Source organism: Argiope bruennichi, chromosome 6 (genome assembly GCF_947563725.1).
Source record: "Argiope bruennichi chromosome 6, qqArgBrue1.1, whole genome shotgun sequence".
NCBI classification, from domain to species: Eukaryota; Metazoa; Arthropoda; class Arachnida; order Araneae; family Araneidae; genus Argiope; species Argiope bruennichi.
The window spans coordinates 13079108-13095655 of NC_079156.1; the positions used below are offsets into that span (position 1 = coordinate 13079108).

The 16548-nt window shown below is 31.2% G+C and overlaps 1 protein-coding gene across 1 annotated transcript in view; it reads right to left on the reverse strand.

Annotated features, from left to right (window-relative positions):
- LOC129971278 (Ig-like and fibronectin type-III domain-containing protein 1) overlaps window positions 1–16548 on the reverse strand; it is a 111196-nt gene that overhangs the window by 58479 nt on the left and 36169 nt on the right. The window contains exon 2 of the mRNA XM_056084899.1: window positions 5422–5530. Within this exon, the coding sequence (XP_055940874.1) occupies window positions 5422–5497 (76 nt within the window). The 5' untranslated portion in view covers window positions 5498–5530. The remainder of the gene's footprint in view (window positions 1–5421; window positions 5531–16548) is intronic.

Sequence of the window (16548 nt, forward strand, 5' to 3'; positions counted from 1 at the left end):
TGCTTTCATATCAAGATTTTTTCAATATCGTTTGCCACATATTTTCTACTCATTTAACGATTTAAAATTGCATAAATTAACCGAAACAAGTTTTCTCTTTTATAATTTAATTCCATGTTAAGACTCGAAATATTCCCTGGACTCGCTTGCGATCTTGAAAAATCCTCTGCTGAATTTTCCTCTGTTTCAAATTTCAAAAACGAAGTATTTATTGTTCATTCACGGATTCGAAAACTCTTCGTGATTTTGATCATGCGTCAGGATGCGTTTATTTAATCACAATAGGAGTGAAAGGAAAGATAAAAGGTTGAGATGTTTACATTTAAAAATAGGATGAAAGATTGTTTGCGGATTTGGGAGGCGTAAAAACAGCGTATAACTTGTAATATTGTCGGGAAAAGTACTAATTCACAATAAAATGTCTTAGAACAATTTCTATTTACTGCAAAGCATCTAAACATTAAATTATGAGGAATAAATGATAGATTTCTATTCTTAAAATTTGTTAATTCGCTTTTTACAAAATAATAACAATTTTTTTTATTGAATTTTTTGATAACATTTTGATAATAACAACAGTAATAATCTCGGTCACATTTAATGGCATTATATAAAAAATGTTTCGTGCCACTTCTGAAAGCTCTCTTGCCTCTTGGACTAGCCGTATAAGCAATCAATACGCAATCAGAGTTAAAATAAAATAGCGCGGTTAGAGACGACGCGACACCCTCATACATGAGGGGAAAAATAAAGTCCATCTGTCTATTGATAGATCAATGAACACAAAATAATTTTAATATCAAATCTATTATTTTCTGTTTTCCTAAAGAGAGTAGGTATCGTATTATTCTGATGGTAAATTCTTGGCTGAATATTTTACCGCTGATATCGCAAGAAAGTCTGAATAAAAGGGGCCTCGGTTGAAGGCAGTTTTTATCGTCTGATCTCTGGAAAAGTTAAGAAGTTTGTTCCAAAATGAGTTTCGTGCTTTGAATTGAGCGGCTGAACTAATTGAATTGACCTATACTCCCACTCATATAATGAACGGAAGTAATTCAACACAACGTTAGCGTAACTGCATTAAACAATTTTAAGCACGAAAAATGACTAGAGAACTTCAAGTATAAATAGATATGAAAGAGTTAAATAAGAGTTGAATAGCCTGAAAGCTTAGTATTAACCAGTTAACTGTTTTTGACGAATGTACTCGTCATGGAAAAAGTACAACATTTTACGTTATGACGAGTTTATTCGTCAGAAGTAATAAGTAGGAACAATTTGCAGTTTGAATAACAATTTTAGTAAAAACTCAAACATATTCGTAAATTTTAAGATGTTTAAAATATTTTGAGGCCAATTTGAAATCAAAGGAACAAATAAAAGAATATTATGCGTTATACCATGCTTTGCTCAATGCCATTCTTTAACAGCAAATTAAAATAAAATATTCATTTTTTATGTTTCTTTTCTTTTATATGCAAAATGTATGTTAGTTTAAGTAAATAAATAAACGTGATTATTGAAATAAAAAAAAATCATTCCATTACAACATACATTCCAAAAATATAGCGACTTTTCTGCTCGTTACAGATAATTTTTTTCAACATTGTGGATTCAAAATATTAGACATTAAAAAAAATCAACAATAAAGCATTAAACTCTTATGATTCTAAGAAAAAAAATCATTTATAATTTTTATTTATCTTTTTATTAAGGTTACTCTCATGTCTAGTTTCATTTTCAATGGGTATAATCTGTGAAGATATAAAACCCAGGCGCGGAAAAAGCTGTAATATTAAGCTAATTTAAACAAATATTATCAATACATTAAGGAATAATCGATATATTTGAGCAAAATTTAATTCTTGGTACCAAAAATCGATGTTCTTTGTAATAAAACCTTGTAATAAACGGAATTAAAAAAACGATTTTGCAGATATGTTTTCGAAAATACGGATGATGTGGCAGCTTATGGCTGTCAAGGTGAATTGCCATTAAACAAAATGCTTTATTTTGATTGTTGTCGTTATTTTCTCCCCCCCCCCCAGCTTCCGCTTCCCTCGAGTTGGAAATCGTTGCATAATCCGTCACTGCTGTTGCGATGAAAGTGGCGAGTATCAAAACCCGTCCTTCAAAATCGATTGGAGAGAGCGAGCGGAGTGAATGATAATTTTTATCTTGACCCTGATGAAGAACAAGAACAAAATGTCCGACCTTGACGTGGAACAGGTTATTCTCATTGCTTCATCGCTTTCCGGAGATTAGGTCACTCAGGCAGTCGGTAAGAGACACGCAGACCACGGCCGAGCGTTTCACTATTTTGTTAATATCACAACTGAGGATCTCCCCAGACGTTGAAAAAGAAATGAATCAGTTGCGAGTTTTCAGTCATTCGCTTACACAGCGTAAACCTTCCGTCTAGAATGCAGATAAACAAATATGGATTGGGCCGTAAGCGCGATTTCGTGATGTGTAAATTCTACAATGAAAGTATTGGAATTTCATCAGTATTTTATAATTTTGCTGTGGTTAGGCTTGTTATTTCAATTTTTATATTAGTAGATTTTAAGTAAAATCATTTAAATAATGCAACCAGCTAATGAGGGGGAAAGAGGGTCTCGAAACTTAACACTGCCTAAGTTTTGATTCGATGCGGAGAGAATAATACCCCCAGTGGCGTAACTAGGGTGGAGAAGGCAGGGCACATGCTCTGGGTGCAATTGACAGGGAGCGCGAAATTAAAGAATCAATTAATTTTATTTAGAATATTTTCTAATAAACTTTTATTCCTAAGATTTAAAAAAAAAAAATTAAAACGTTTTCAATAAAATGAGAGAAATGAAAAGCTTTCAAAGGCTTTCGTAATTAAAAATAAGAGTTTATTAGAAATTTATGTTATTAGCTTATAGCTTAGAGATTATGGTTTTTTTTTATCTTTAAACAGAATAAATAATAACAGAACTCATATTAGATCATTTATTTATTGTTTTCCGTGAAAAGCAGAGTAGAAATTTTAAATCTTTTGGATTTATGTAAAAGGAAATATCTTTGCTTTTTAATTATCTCAAAATCATTGGCAACAGCATAATTAGAGATTCTATAAATTTTAAAATCTTTTAATAAGAGTATCATATGTGTGAGTCGTTTTTCAAATATTTGGATGTTAAAACAGATGATCAGAAATTAAGTTTCGATAGTCGAATCATGAATATATCAGGTTAAAATAACGAATGGAAAGTATTCATAATGCAACTCAATTTCACAGTTTTTCTTGTGTGGAGTGCCAAAAGGAGTAGAAAGCGAGGCCAGGCAAAACGTAAATAAGCCTGAAAGACACATTTATTTTCGTACATTGAAATCTCTATTAATTAGCAAAAAAATATCAATAGTATTCTAAACGACTGAATTTTATGGAATTTGGATAAATGCTTTAGAATGAGCGAAAACCAGAATTAATTTTCTTTTTTTTAAAAAAAGAACCTATCAGGGAAGTTATAAGCGGCAAAAAAAATCTATATTATGATATAAGATGGTGTAGATATATTACATCAATTTAAGATGGTAGTAGTAGATATATAACATCAATCGGATATTTTTACCATACACGTACATTCATAAATTTAAATCTTTATTTTAAAATTATGTGAGACAGCTCTACTGATACTTTTGACTACAGCAATATCAAGTGCAAGCTGCGGAAATTCTTTTGGCTATCTAAACCTTACATTTTCATATCTAACACCTTCAGTGCGACAAAAAAGAAAAGATTTAATTTTTTGTGTATTAACTGGGTTTCAAAGAAATCTTAAACATTTTCTCGTCAACAGAAACGAGAAAGAAGAGTCAATTTCTGATAGTTAAAGCCTTCAACCTTTTTCAGAAATACTTTATCCCTTTATGCATGTATATTAATAAATTTTACTAAAATTATAAAAAAATGCCGTTTTGCAGTTTATAGCCAAATTAATAATGAGTAATTTTTAGTCATCTTTGAATCAGATCTTTGAGATTTTGTATAAATGCATATCTTTGTTTCATATCGTGCAGTGCATTTTGACTTTCTCACAGAGTGCTAGATAGATTATTAAACGCTCTTAATTAAAATTTGACAAATAAATTTAACTGTATGCGCAAAATAATTCTACATATTATTATAGAAATTAACTTAATTACCAGGACATTTGAATAATTTTTTACAACAAATGAATTATTTCAATATTCAGATGCTTAAATATTAATGCTTAAATGCAAAAAAAGTAATGTATGTAACTTTTTCATCATCATTATTTGTGTATGCATTTCTTTTCTATGAATCAAGAGTTTATTTACATTTTATAATTTTTAAGTACGTTAAAGATAAAAATCATTTTTGATTTGTATTTCTCTAATGTAGTTCCACATTAACAATGATTAGACTTCGGCTTTTTTATTTAAGTCTTTCTTAAATTATTAAAATTCTAATGGAGAAAATTATCTGTAGAATTTTAGCATGAAGCTTCCGCACTGAATTTATAAAATTCTTTTTCCAAACATTTTTTGAAATATTCTTATAAGTTTTATATTCAAAGACTGTACTTATACAAGAAACATCGTAAACAAATAACTGTGAAGTTAATTGTTTAAAACGTATCGAGTACAAAATATTTAGACAACTATAATTTGGGTTTAATTGTACATTCAGTCTTTGCACTCCTCGGTATAAAAGATCAGGAAAAAATGAGGGTCGAGTCTCAAATGTGTATAAATGTAATATAGTTTTGCAGAATGGTAGAAGACAAATTGGGTATTATCTTCAATTCATTTTTCCACTGTAGGGCATGGTTTATACAAGGGGTTCTGAGGCCCAAATGAAAAGTGTGAAATTTTTCCCTTAAAGAGATTCTAAGAGATTCTTTTAGGGTATTCTTTGATGCATGTCGATTTAGGCAGGGGAATTTTAGATACCTCCTTGGAAAGTTATACCGTGGGTATGAGGTATTTTTATCCTTTCACTAGGACCTTGAGATGTTAACTGTCAGAAATTTCTTAGAGAGCATATTAGAAAGGATTAAATAAAAAAGTGAGATTAGGATCAGGAAAAATAAGAAAATTTTAGAATAAAGTAACATAGGCTAATTTAAGGTAAAAAGTAGAAATTAATTAAGATTTAAATTAGATTAAAGGATATCATTACACACAGACAGACAGAGAGACAGACAGAGACAGACAGAAAGACAGACAGAGAGAGAGAGAGAGAGAGAGAGAGAGGATGCAGGGCGAAGATTTGGTGTTTGCCTTGTGCGTCATTTTATATAGACAAGCCACTGAATGCCCCTGCTCTAGTGTAAGACGCCCTAATATTTTATAATTAGAAATGATAGAATATAAAAGTAACATTCATTGAAAGAAATCAGCATGCATATCAGTGATTGTTTTTCTTACCTTTAGCGTAGGAGAAGAAAGATGCGAGGAGGACGAGGCAGAGTAGAAGGGTGCGGGGTGCAGTCCGGAATTCCATGCAGATGGTGTTCTGCAGCTCTCAGGGAGTCATCTGGAAATGCAAACATAGACTGAGTACGCTGCGTGAAATAAGATTGCTTTTACATTTCTTTTTAAAGATTCAGTAAGTTGGTTTTCTTTTAAATGGGTTTAGAAGCATCATGCGTGGCAGTTCTGAGGAAAGTGCAGAGTCATTTCTAAAGAGATTCCCATACTCCTCCCCCCCCCCGAACTTCTAAAACGAATCAAAAACTGCTAAGAACATCTTTTAAGGAGTCTTGCATTAAAAGATGGTTTTTTCCCTCTATATTATTCCAGTGTGGCTTTCATTGCTGGAATACTCTTTTATCTCTCTCATTAATCTATGCCACGGCACTTTGATATGGATCAGAAGGGGTACTATAACAATTTTTGCTTTCTTTGGGGATACAGCAATAGCTATAATGCCTGAGTAATATCTATCTATTATCGCCGGTCTATTGCCACTACGAAGTTTTTCAAAAGCATTTTTACTTCAATCTCGAGGTGAGTCTTCTATTTTTAGAAGAATATTTTAATTTTAGGAACAACAAAAATCAAGGGTTATCGATTAAATCAGGGATTACGATTTTCTATGACATAATTTAAAACATTTAATTTTGCTATTTTCTTTGAATTTTATCATTCTGACTTAACTGTCCAGGAACAAATCACAAATTTTGCTGCATTTTGTTTAGATTGCAGTTAAAAATGATTTTAAATGATTAGATTTTCCTAATTATCACGGAAATCAAAACGATAACGAGTTTTCTCTACTTGTCGTCTTCGTTCATTCTATTATCGTTTACTTAAAAATTTCATACATATTTAATAATGGAAAAAAATTGTCGGAAGAGTGAAAAACGTTTTCGATACATTTCAATACAAACTCTTTTATTTTGCAACATTGCAATCATTAAAATCATTTCCGTTTAGGCAATTATATAACAGTTTTTGCGTTTCCATAAAAGATCATTATTTTCTCCTTCAACGATATCTGTTATAGCAATATAAGAGCAATCCGGCAGCATAAGCGTGTTTGCGTTCATACATTTGCATTTCTTTCCACGTCCGCTTGTAATTAGAAATCCTATTTCATTGGCTCCGATCCAATATTAAAGCCGCGGTGACCTGGTGGTTAGGTCTCTTGCTTGTGAGTCATAGGGTTTCAGGTTCGAGACCCAATTCCACCGAAGAACCGTCGTATAAGGGGGTCTGTTGCGCGTTAAATCAGTCATGCCAAACATTCTCCCGCTGGTGTGGTGTGGAGAGGGGGTGCCGTCTCAGGTGTCGTCCTCGTCATATGACCGCGGTACAAAATGACGACGTCCATCCCAAAATAGCCCTAGTGTTGTTTTACAATGGGACGTTAATATAACTAAACTGAACTAAACCGATCCCATATTAATGTGCATCAGCTTAACAGATTTTTTTTTCACTAACTTCCATCCCCAGCAGGTAGCTACAATATCCTGTGCCTTTTCACTTTATCGTATACAAAGTACAGAGAAAGGGTTATCGCCAAAACATTCGAACTCGAAATTTTGATAAATTTTTACGTTTTAGACATCCTATTTCGAAAAGCACATTATGTCTGTCTATTTATCCGTGATAAAGATAACTTAAAAGTGCCGTGAGCTAGACGAGTGAACGTTATTTTGTAAAATTACGATGAAATTTGTCTATTTCTATCAAATTTTGAGCAAGCTCTGTTTAGAAGAAGATTATCTGTTGGCTGTCTGAATACAAGTCAACACAATAACCAAAAAGAGATAAGTGCATAAAATTCGTTACACAGATTTAATATCTATAGTAAAGACACCTGCCAAATTAAAAAAAAAAACTTTTGACGAAGGGTTGAACATCTGACGTTCTGTACTTTCAGAAGCTTGTAAGCGCTTAAAAATGCAATGACTTTAAAAATGAATGGATCAATTTTGTGACTGCAACTGTAGTTTTTTATCAAGTTTTTGTTTCTGTGAAAAAAAAAAGGTTTTAAATGCAAATTCCTCTTTATGAGAGAGTATATGAGAAAGTATTGGTCAGAACTATTGCCGCTGGCTAGATTGAGCACTGCACATTTATTCATGTACTTCGCCTCGCATTAAGATGCTACTTGAGAGATAATAGGCCTTACTGATGACTTGAAATGCACCAGTGAATATCAATGAAGTCGTAATTACCAGTACCGTTTCTTTCTCTCTCTCTTTTTTTTTTTCCTATTGTGGGGTTTTCCTATTGGGTTCCTGTGTGGCTACCGACGTTGAGATATCAAATTGATACGAAACGGTCGTTGCCGGAGGAAGCTAGCAAAATTAATATTTTTTCACTGCCTATGTGACATATCTCATATGATGTAAGCAGCGAATAATTTAACGACCGAACGAGATTGTAGTGTTCAAGTGAGTCGGAAAAAGACAGACGAAATATGGCAAAATGCACTGTAGTTTTCTTGTAATACAATTTGTCGTGCTTTTTAGCTATTCAAATTGGATCTCCTCTGTTAACTAAAAATCTCTTTAGAAGCAGAGCCAATGCATTAGGATGCTTTATATCAATTAAGAAATTATAATTTAAAATGACACTTTCTTTTGTTGTGATGAGGCATAGTTCTTCAAAACTGGTGAACTTGATTGAACTAATCCTTTACATACAGTGAGAGTACAGATAATCGCCGAAGGTTCTTAGTTATAGTTGTTATAGTCTGTATTTCTGTAGGCGGTTCAAGGTCACATTTTCTACCGCGTTACTGGTACCAGACAACCAATAACGAGGTAGAAAATGTGACCTTGAGCCGCCTACAGAAAATACACAGACTATAATATGTTCTTATGGTCTTTTATACAAGATGATGTATTTTGTTCCATAAAAATCGAGAAGGTCTGTGATTAATTAATACTCTCATTAATAAGTGGGGTAATTCGGTTTTAATAACAGGGTACAGCGGATAATAAGGTATAGAGGGAAAAACAGTGTTTTTAATGAAAACAATGATTCTGTTATTCCTTTAACGCAAAAATGATGTCACACTGATTTTCTCTTCAATCCACAACGCTACCATATCTTTCGAGAACAAGACGCTTTCAATAATTAAAATCTCCTTTGTTCTTGTAATCATAAGTCGATAATAAAAACAAAAGTTTTTTCCAAATTTATTCCGTTGAAAAGTATTGGATGTACTTAGATTAATCTAGGTTAAAGATAGAAAAGGCAAAACAATGAATTTGGAATGCACTAGAAATAATTACTTGAGATTTGTATGTGTTTTATCATTTACTAAAATAATAATAAATATAATTATAAAAGTGTAATGAAAAGTTTTAGTTTGCATAGTTTGTAGTTACTTTGTAAAAACTTCATTAATGATGATTTCTGTACACAACACAAGCGCACACCGCCATTGTCTTAGCGCAATGTCTTGTTGATGCGCAAACGTGAACTTGTACTAATATACCATGCATTTTTCTTTTTGTCGTATTCCAGTAAATTGTGCAATTGCATTAAATAAGCTGTTTCCTCATCCAATCAAAACTGTCTTCATTTTCTATTGTCTTCCCCTGTCTAGTAACTATTCTTCTAGCGCTCCAATCCGATTTCTGCCGTAATGCTTTTATAAACTACTCCCTTTGTAGGAGAGTTCTCTTCAATCTCTTATAATAAAGATAACAGTGTGTGTGCTGCCTCTGTACCGGCCAACCCATTTGACCTGTACCCAACAAACGGCGTACTTGGAGAATCAAAATGTGCACCTAGGAGTGATTTTTCATACATTTTAACAGTTTTTTTTAATTAGAATCTTTAATTAAATAAATATGAAATGAAATTTTCGCATTAGTCTAAATTAAAGTCTGAAAATATTGTAGCACAAAAATCCATTTTACATAATCTTAAAATTAAAAAAAATATATATCTTTTCAAATATGTCAAATTTTCGATGTTTAATTCATTTTTTATTTTTTTACACAATAACATGAATATAACACAATAAGAATAAGTAACACAATCATTTTAAAATACATTTTTAGCGTATCTTACAATAATATATTCCATTGTCGAAGTAAAATTCAAATCGTCTTCATCTAGGCATTTTTTCCGTTGTGACGAAAACCTGGTTCATTTCCCCATAACGTTAAAATTTTTATTTAAAGTTTGCTTTTAATATACTTTATGAAATTTCTTTTACTTGCAACTACCGTTTAACATTATAAATAAATCCATTTTTAAGCATTGTTATTCTTGTCTAATTGCTTGTGTAAAAATATATAATCTTTCTTATCGATTGAAAATTCTCTTATTTTTGTCGAATTGGAGGAAATTTTATTGAATAATAATCCTCCGAATTATTACACAAATTATGGAAAATATTTTGGAGAACACATAAAACTTCAATACCGAACGATTCCAATGATATTTTAAATAAAACTGTTTAGCTTCATCAAAAAAGTTTTTGTTAAAATTGATTCAAGTTTAAAGATTTGAGTTCCACAAATTAAAGTGGAACTCATCTTTTTGGCGCTTCACATTTTTAGGAATGGTGACAAAAAAAAAAAAAAAAAAAAAAAAAAAAAAAAAAATTAAGAGATGCATTACATAGTTAATGAAAAAGCACGAGACTTTTAAAATAATACGTGCTGTATGTCTATCAAAATGTAAGTTTAAAAATACTTTTATGTGAAAGGCATCAAGAGCACGCTACATATTATATCGAATTGTAAATTTCAGAACATTATTCCTGGTGAACTTGATGGTCGAAAAGGCGGATAGTTATACAAATAATTTTATTTAGCTATGCTATTATTAATCTTTTCAGAACTGATATAGCCATTGAAGTGTTCCATATTATATCGAAGAGAAAACAATTTTCACACATCATGTCCCATAAAAAATTTTCACTATATTTTCCCCTGTCCTATGAATTTCTTAACTATTTTTTCCCACATAAATGCGATTTTGAAAAATTGTTAGAAGGCGTCAGTTAGAGCCGATTAGTTATTTATCAGCGATTAGACAAGATAAAAAAAATAACAGAAATATTCCCCAGGTTTGCGTAAGATATTTTATTCATTACATTTTCACACGTTCCACATTACTATTTTGAAGCCCAGACAGGCATTACATTCTATCTTGCGTGAAATCTTCAAAGAAGTGATTGAAACAATCTACTTCGGTTTATGAGAAAAGGAACCCGAAATTCTTTCTCCTTGTTCATTCGAAGAAAGCACATCGCAGCAGTCTACCGCACTTTTCTTCTTGTCTAATACAAGTAAAATGATTTGATAAATATTTAATCATAAATTGTAGTTCTGAGAAACATATATTACAGAATTATTATGACAGCATTAGAATTTCAAGTTTACCACACTCACAATAAGAAAATACTTGTATATTCGCTATGATTTTGTCTGGTTTCTAAATAATAAGCTACAAAATCGACTTTGTTTCTCACTTCAAATTGATAAAAGTGAGTTTTGTTTCTCTGTAATTTATGCTCTGGAAGTATGCAAATATTATTTCTATTGCTAAGAAGTTTTATACCTTCTGAAGGAAAAAAAAACATCTTTAAATTAATATAAATTTCAAGACACTCGATCAAGAATTTCTTAAGTTATAGAGAGTTTTTTTAGCTGCTGACTAAAAGGATTCCATAGGAATTGGGCCTGGCTGTAATTCATTGTTTTCTACTATTTTCTACTTCAATAAATCTATTGAAGTATATTTTATAAAGTATATAATATATTTTATTTTTATATTTAATATATACAAATAAAATATTATGAATTAATGAACATATTCAGGCACATTCATTATAAATTCCTTTATCTCTTGAAATTGCTAGTTTTTAAAATAAACTCTTTGCTTTTTACAAATGATCTTTGCTTTTTCTTTACACTGATTCTCAATATACTGCTCAAACATGTCAATACTTATTTTTTGTCTCCCTGGTTATATTCAATTATCCTGTAATAAAAGCCAAAAAAAAAAAAAGCGTAATTAGGGTTATTTTAATGGTGGTGCAAAATGTAGCCCGATTTGACGTTGCTTTGCAACTTTTTTGGCCCTCATTAGTGACATTGTTGGACTTATACTAAAATTATATAAGATATTATTTGACTTCGGCAGACAGAATTAGCAAGTCTCATTTTAAGATCAGGAATATGATAAGCCACGAACGCATTTTCAATGTTATAAATTCGAATCTCTACCCGAGGTCCTAAACAAAATATAACAAAAATACGTTATAAAGAATATGCGCTTATAGCTGCTAACTGCAGCAAAGACAAATGCTCCATTTTTGTCAGGTATCTAAATGGAAAACTTAATTCTAACTTAAACATGATGTGAAAGGAAAAAAACATAAACATATTTAAGAGAGATTTTACAATGGTGATTTCAAGTGCAAAATAGTGATAAATCTCCCCTAAAGTATACTCTCCTAAATGTTAACCATGCCAATGTAGCCTCATTTTACCTTAAGTCGCAGTATCAAAAACATTGCTAGAGAACCCAATGCTATCAAAAATCATTTAACTGGCATTTACTCACACTTTTTAATGTATATATAAAACTTTAGTAAAAGTTATCTAAGCTTTTAACTTCTGAAAATAACAGTACTCTTACAATAGTATTGGCTTTATTCTTTTTAAAATCGAGCATTATATTAAGTCGCTACAGATATTTTAAGTGTAATAAATTCCCAGAATAAACTTGCCATCCTTCGAAATAGTTAAATGAAATATGTCTTTACAAGGGTCAGTCGAGATATAGTAATCACTAATATTAGTTACAAAAATCATCAAATTGTTCTAGTCTACGTCTACTCTGACCCTAAAGACAATATTAATTCTTAATATTATTGAAAAATTATTGAAACATATAAGGAACATAATTCATCAATACCGGCTATGATGCTAAATGCATATCGTGGGGTCTTAGGGACAAAGGAAGCCAGTTGTTAAATTGATCATATCCGCAACATCTGAATATCATTATCGACTTAAGCTCCTTCCACACCTCTGAATATAGTACAGGATTCAGAATAGATTTAATAATTTAAAAAGCGTAACAAGAGACGACTTGATTGACTTGAGAAGAGAATGGACATGTTACAACTTAGTCACCGAAACTGATTATAACTTCATGGTAATAAAGATAAAAGTTATCAAAAGAAATGGAAATTAAGAAAAATGAAAATTATAAATTGGAATATCATGGTTTTTATCGATCCTTTCAGATTCTATTATCTTAACGTTGTAGAGAGCTCTACTAAAACCTTAAGTAGAAATATGCATTTCATACAAGCAAATCAATTTGTTTCAAGATTTCAGTATGGTGGATTCAATGGAAATGCGTCGGGCATTTCAAACAAGATTTTTTAAGCAAGTTAAAAATCAAGCAAATCAAAAACGTTAAAAAACCGATTATTCAGAAGATAATGTTGGTTTAGTGAAGAGGGTGAACAAAGAAAAACCTTCAAATATTATTATGAAACAGGCCAAAATAAAATGCATCTTGAGAAATGTATGGAAAATTTGCCTGGATTATCGTTTATATTCTAAAACTGTAGTTCTTACAAACAGATAATACAGCTGAGGCAGAGCTTCAATGTCCTTTTCAACCTCGCAGCATGGCCAAATCTGGTCCTTTGGTCATTAAACCCTACCAATCATCAGCTGAGGTAGATATTACAGAGTTTCCAGATATTGAAGGAAAAAATTGAAAAAAAGGGGGAAATTACTGCTTAAATGTAAAATGGGAAAAAGGCATACCAGGATTTAAAGGAGTCTACATCCATTTTTAACTTTTGTTTGAATGCAGTTGTTTTTCCTCGAAAATTGAAAAGCAACTAATCCAAAAAGAAGTCAAAAATCTCAACAGCGTTGCTTCTTACAGAGCAATCTGTCTTCCTCCAATCTGGGGAGAGATTCTTAACCAATTGATGTAAATTCGGTTAACACAGTAATTGAAATAATTCTAAATTGTAATTAATTTAGTTTCTGTGAAGGAAGAAAGGCCGTTTCGGCGTTGGAATGAGTATTAAAATCTATCAGCTCAACAAAATAGAAAGATCTGTTTAGTATATCTGAATATTTAAAACGTTTTCGAATCTATTAATCAATTAACTGTTTTTGACGAGTATACTCGTCATGGCAAAAGTGCAACATTTTGCGTTGTTACGAATTTATTCGTCAGGAGTAATAAGTAGTGACAATTTATTACAATTTTAGTTAAAAACTCAAACCTATTCCTGGATTTTAAGATGTTTAAAATATTTTTAGGCTAAATCGAAGGAAACAAATCAAAGATTATTAATGATAATTATAAAAAACCCCGCATATAATATTGTTTTTCTTAAATGTATCGCTGTGTTGTATTAGTCATCCAATATTTTTTTATGTTTATTTTTTCGTTCATAAACAAAAAAATGTCTGTTAGTTTAAGTAAATAAATAAATGTGATCACTGAAATAAAAAAGTCATTTCATTACAACATGATTTCATATTACACATACTCTGTGTTTGACGAGTACACTCGTCATCGCTAAATTTAGATACGCATTTTCCGAAAAAGTTGAAACAGTTAACTGGTTAAATAAGGAGGGGGGGGGGGGATTTAGGAACTCCTAAAGAAATAACAAATTTCAAATAAACTAGCACTCCCGATGGACATTGGCAACTAAGCCTCATTAAGATTTCATAGTTGAGACAGTTCATTGCGAAAGACTGTAAACAACAAGGAATGACGTCGATGTTTTGCCCTTCGGGATGACGGGAAGATGTTCGCACGGAAACAACATAAGTTTCGTTTTTTCCTTTTCCAGTAGTGGGCAATCATATGATTTGGCTTGTTGAAAATGAGAGAGACTACGTGACGTTTGAGATAATTCTGAAGCGCGCGTATTTAACCAAAATAAACTTTTTACTATTTACACGGCATTCATTTTGATTAGAATACGCACGAAACAAAAGGAAAATGGCGAACGATTTCCTTCTCAAAATGTTTCTTACTTTTAACCATGTCTGCAGACATGAATTTGGTCATGCTGCCAAAATGACTCCAATGTTATTATTATTACTATTTGTCTTTTGTAAACAGCATTGGAATTTATTTTGGAAACACAACACATTCTGGAAATCATGTAATTACCAAAAATATTAAATGTTATTATAATATTACCTGTGGGAAAGATGTTATAAGTACCTAAGCAATCTTTTAATGAGTATTTACTTCGGTTGGATATTACGGAATTACACTAATGTTAATAACTGTTAGAATTTAACAAGCAAAACTGGAGAATGCAATATTTTAAAATATTTTTTTATTCTTTTTCCATTATTCAAATTAAAAGCAATTTCATAGACATAGTCAATGACTCCATAAATAACAACAAAAACTTTGAAAAAGAATTACTCGGTTATACCCCCGTTTTCATACTTAGATTTTTGCCAACATACTGCTGAAAGAACAACTTGAAAGTACTGAGAAGGCAATTGTATTCAAAGACAAAATACCACGTGATAATCGGAGCTAATGAACAATGCGTAGTCATTTTGACTCCCGTTTCCATAAGAACCTCCTGCTAATACCACTTGTACCTTAATTCAAAACAGAATAGAAATACCAATAACTTTATAAATGTTTTCATTAAATTATTTAGTATACTATACTTAAGAAATGAATAAATTGTTTAAGAAATATCTTTATTTAATTAGTTTATCTCACATTGAAAACGCATGAAGGGTATTATGAGATGAAAACTGCCATTTCTTACTTTGGCCAATCGATGTTCTCGTCATATCGACTTCAGGAAGTTGGGCCTTATCACATTTAACATGCATTAGGAATTTGGGGACTAGATTTAAATTACAAAAGCAACTATCCCTAGTTTTGCATTAAACTTGCGAGGTGTCTTTCCTTTATGCATTACTCTAGAAGAATACATAATGAAACGTGAACATTGTTACAGCCAAAAGCCCGTTGTTAAATCTACCTCAGCTAGTCTTCTTTGGTGACTAGTTTGTACCTCCGTAACTTTTTAAACGGTTCAATATTAAAGTGAAATGCACATTTAAAAAAAAATTCCGCTTGTGGTTTGAGGGTAGGTTTTCATATACTAGGAGCCTTTGGCGACGAGATTGTTCGCCCAGATTATAAACTGTTTGGCTGTTAAATATCACATTAAAGGCACATTAAAAAAAATAAATCCCCTTTTTATTTGACAAGACCGGGAAATATGAATTTAATTGAATAAGTCAGAACAAATAATAACGTGTTGAAATTTTTTAAAAAATGTATATACTACGAAATAAAAATCTTTCTCCAGAATGAATGCCCAAAGGAAGTATTTTTAATCTTAATTTTAACATTGGCAAAAGCACGATATTGAATGTCTTGATAAATGAGTTTGAATTTCATAACAATGCAAATTAAATGTTTCAAATTGTGTATTACATTAAAAAAATTATTATAGAAAGAAAGCATTGTACAGAAATAAAATTGATATTAAAAGGATAATTTTTAAAAATCTTAATATAATGAAGAAAACCTTTTTTGTCAGATAATAATTTTTAAAGATATGATCATCAATTTCTGTAGATAAATCAAAGTAATTATTTATTTGACAAAGGTTAAGTCTTTTTTTAAATAAATTAGATTTTGTTTCGCGCCTATTTCTTGTTTTCTTACACATATGCTTTCCTTTGAATGAATAGCTTTGAATTCTGTCCAGAGCCTTTCTAATAATATTTTGCAGCGAAGCTTTTAATTAAGTGCTGTTAAAGCATTCAATACAACGGTCAAACGTTCGTATAATAATTTGCTTACACTTAACTTTATCAATTCGACAATATGTAATAAGAGCGATTTCTGTGCCACGCAGGTTAGCTATATCATATATAATATAGATTCCGTCAGTTTTCCCGAGAAAAACAGATTCAATAACTGCATGAAGGCGTGCAACAACACGACATGCCGCCCATCGATAACTGTTGAAGGCATAGATTCGGTGTATAGATTTTAAATTCTTCTATTTTATTGGTTAATGCAGGCAATCTG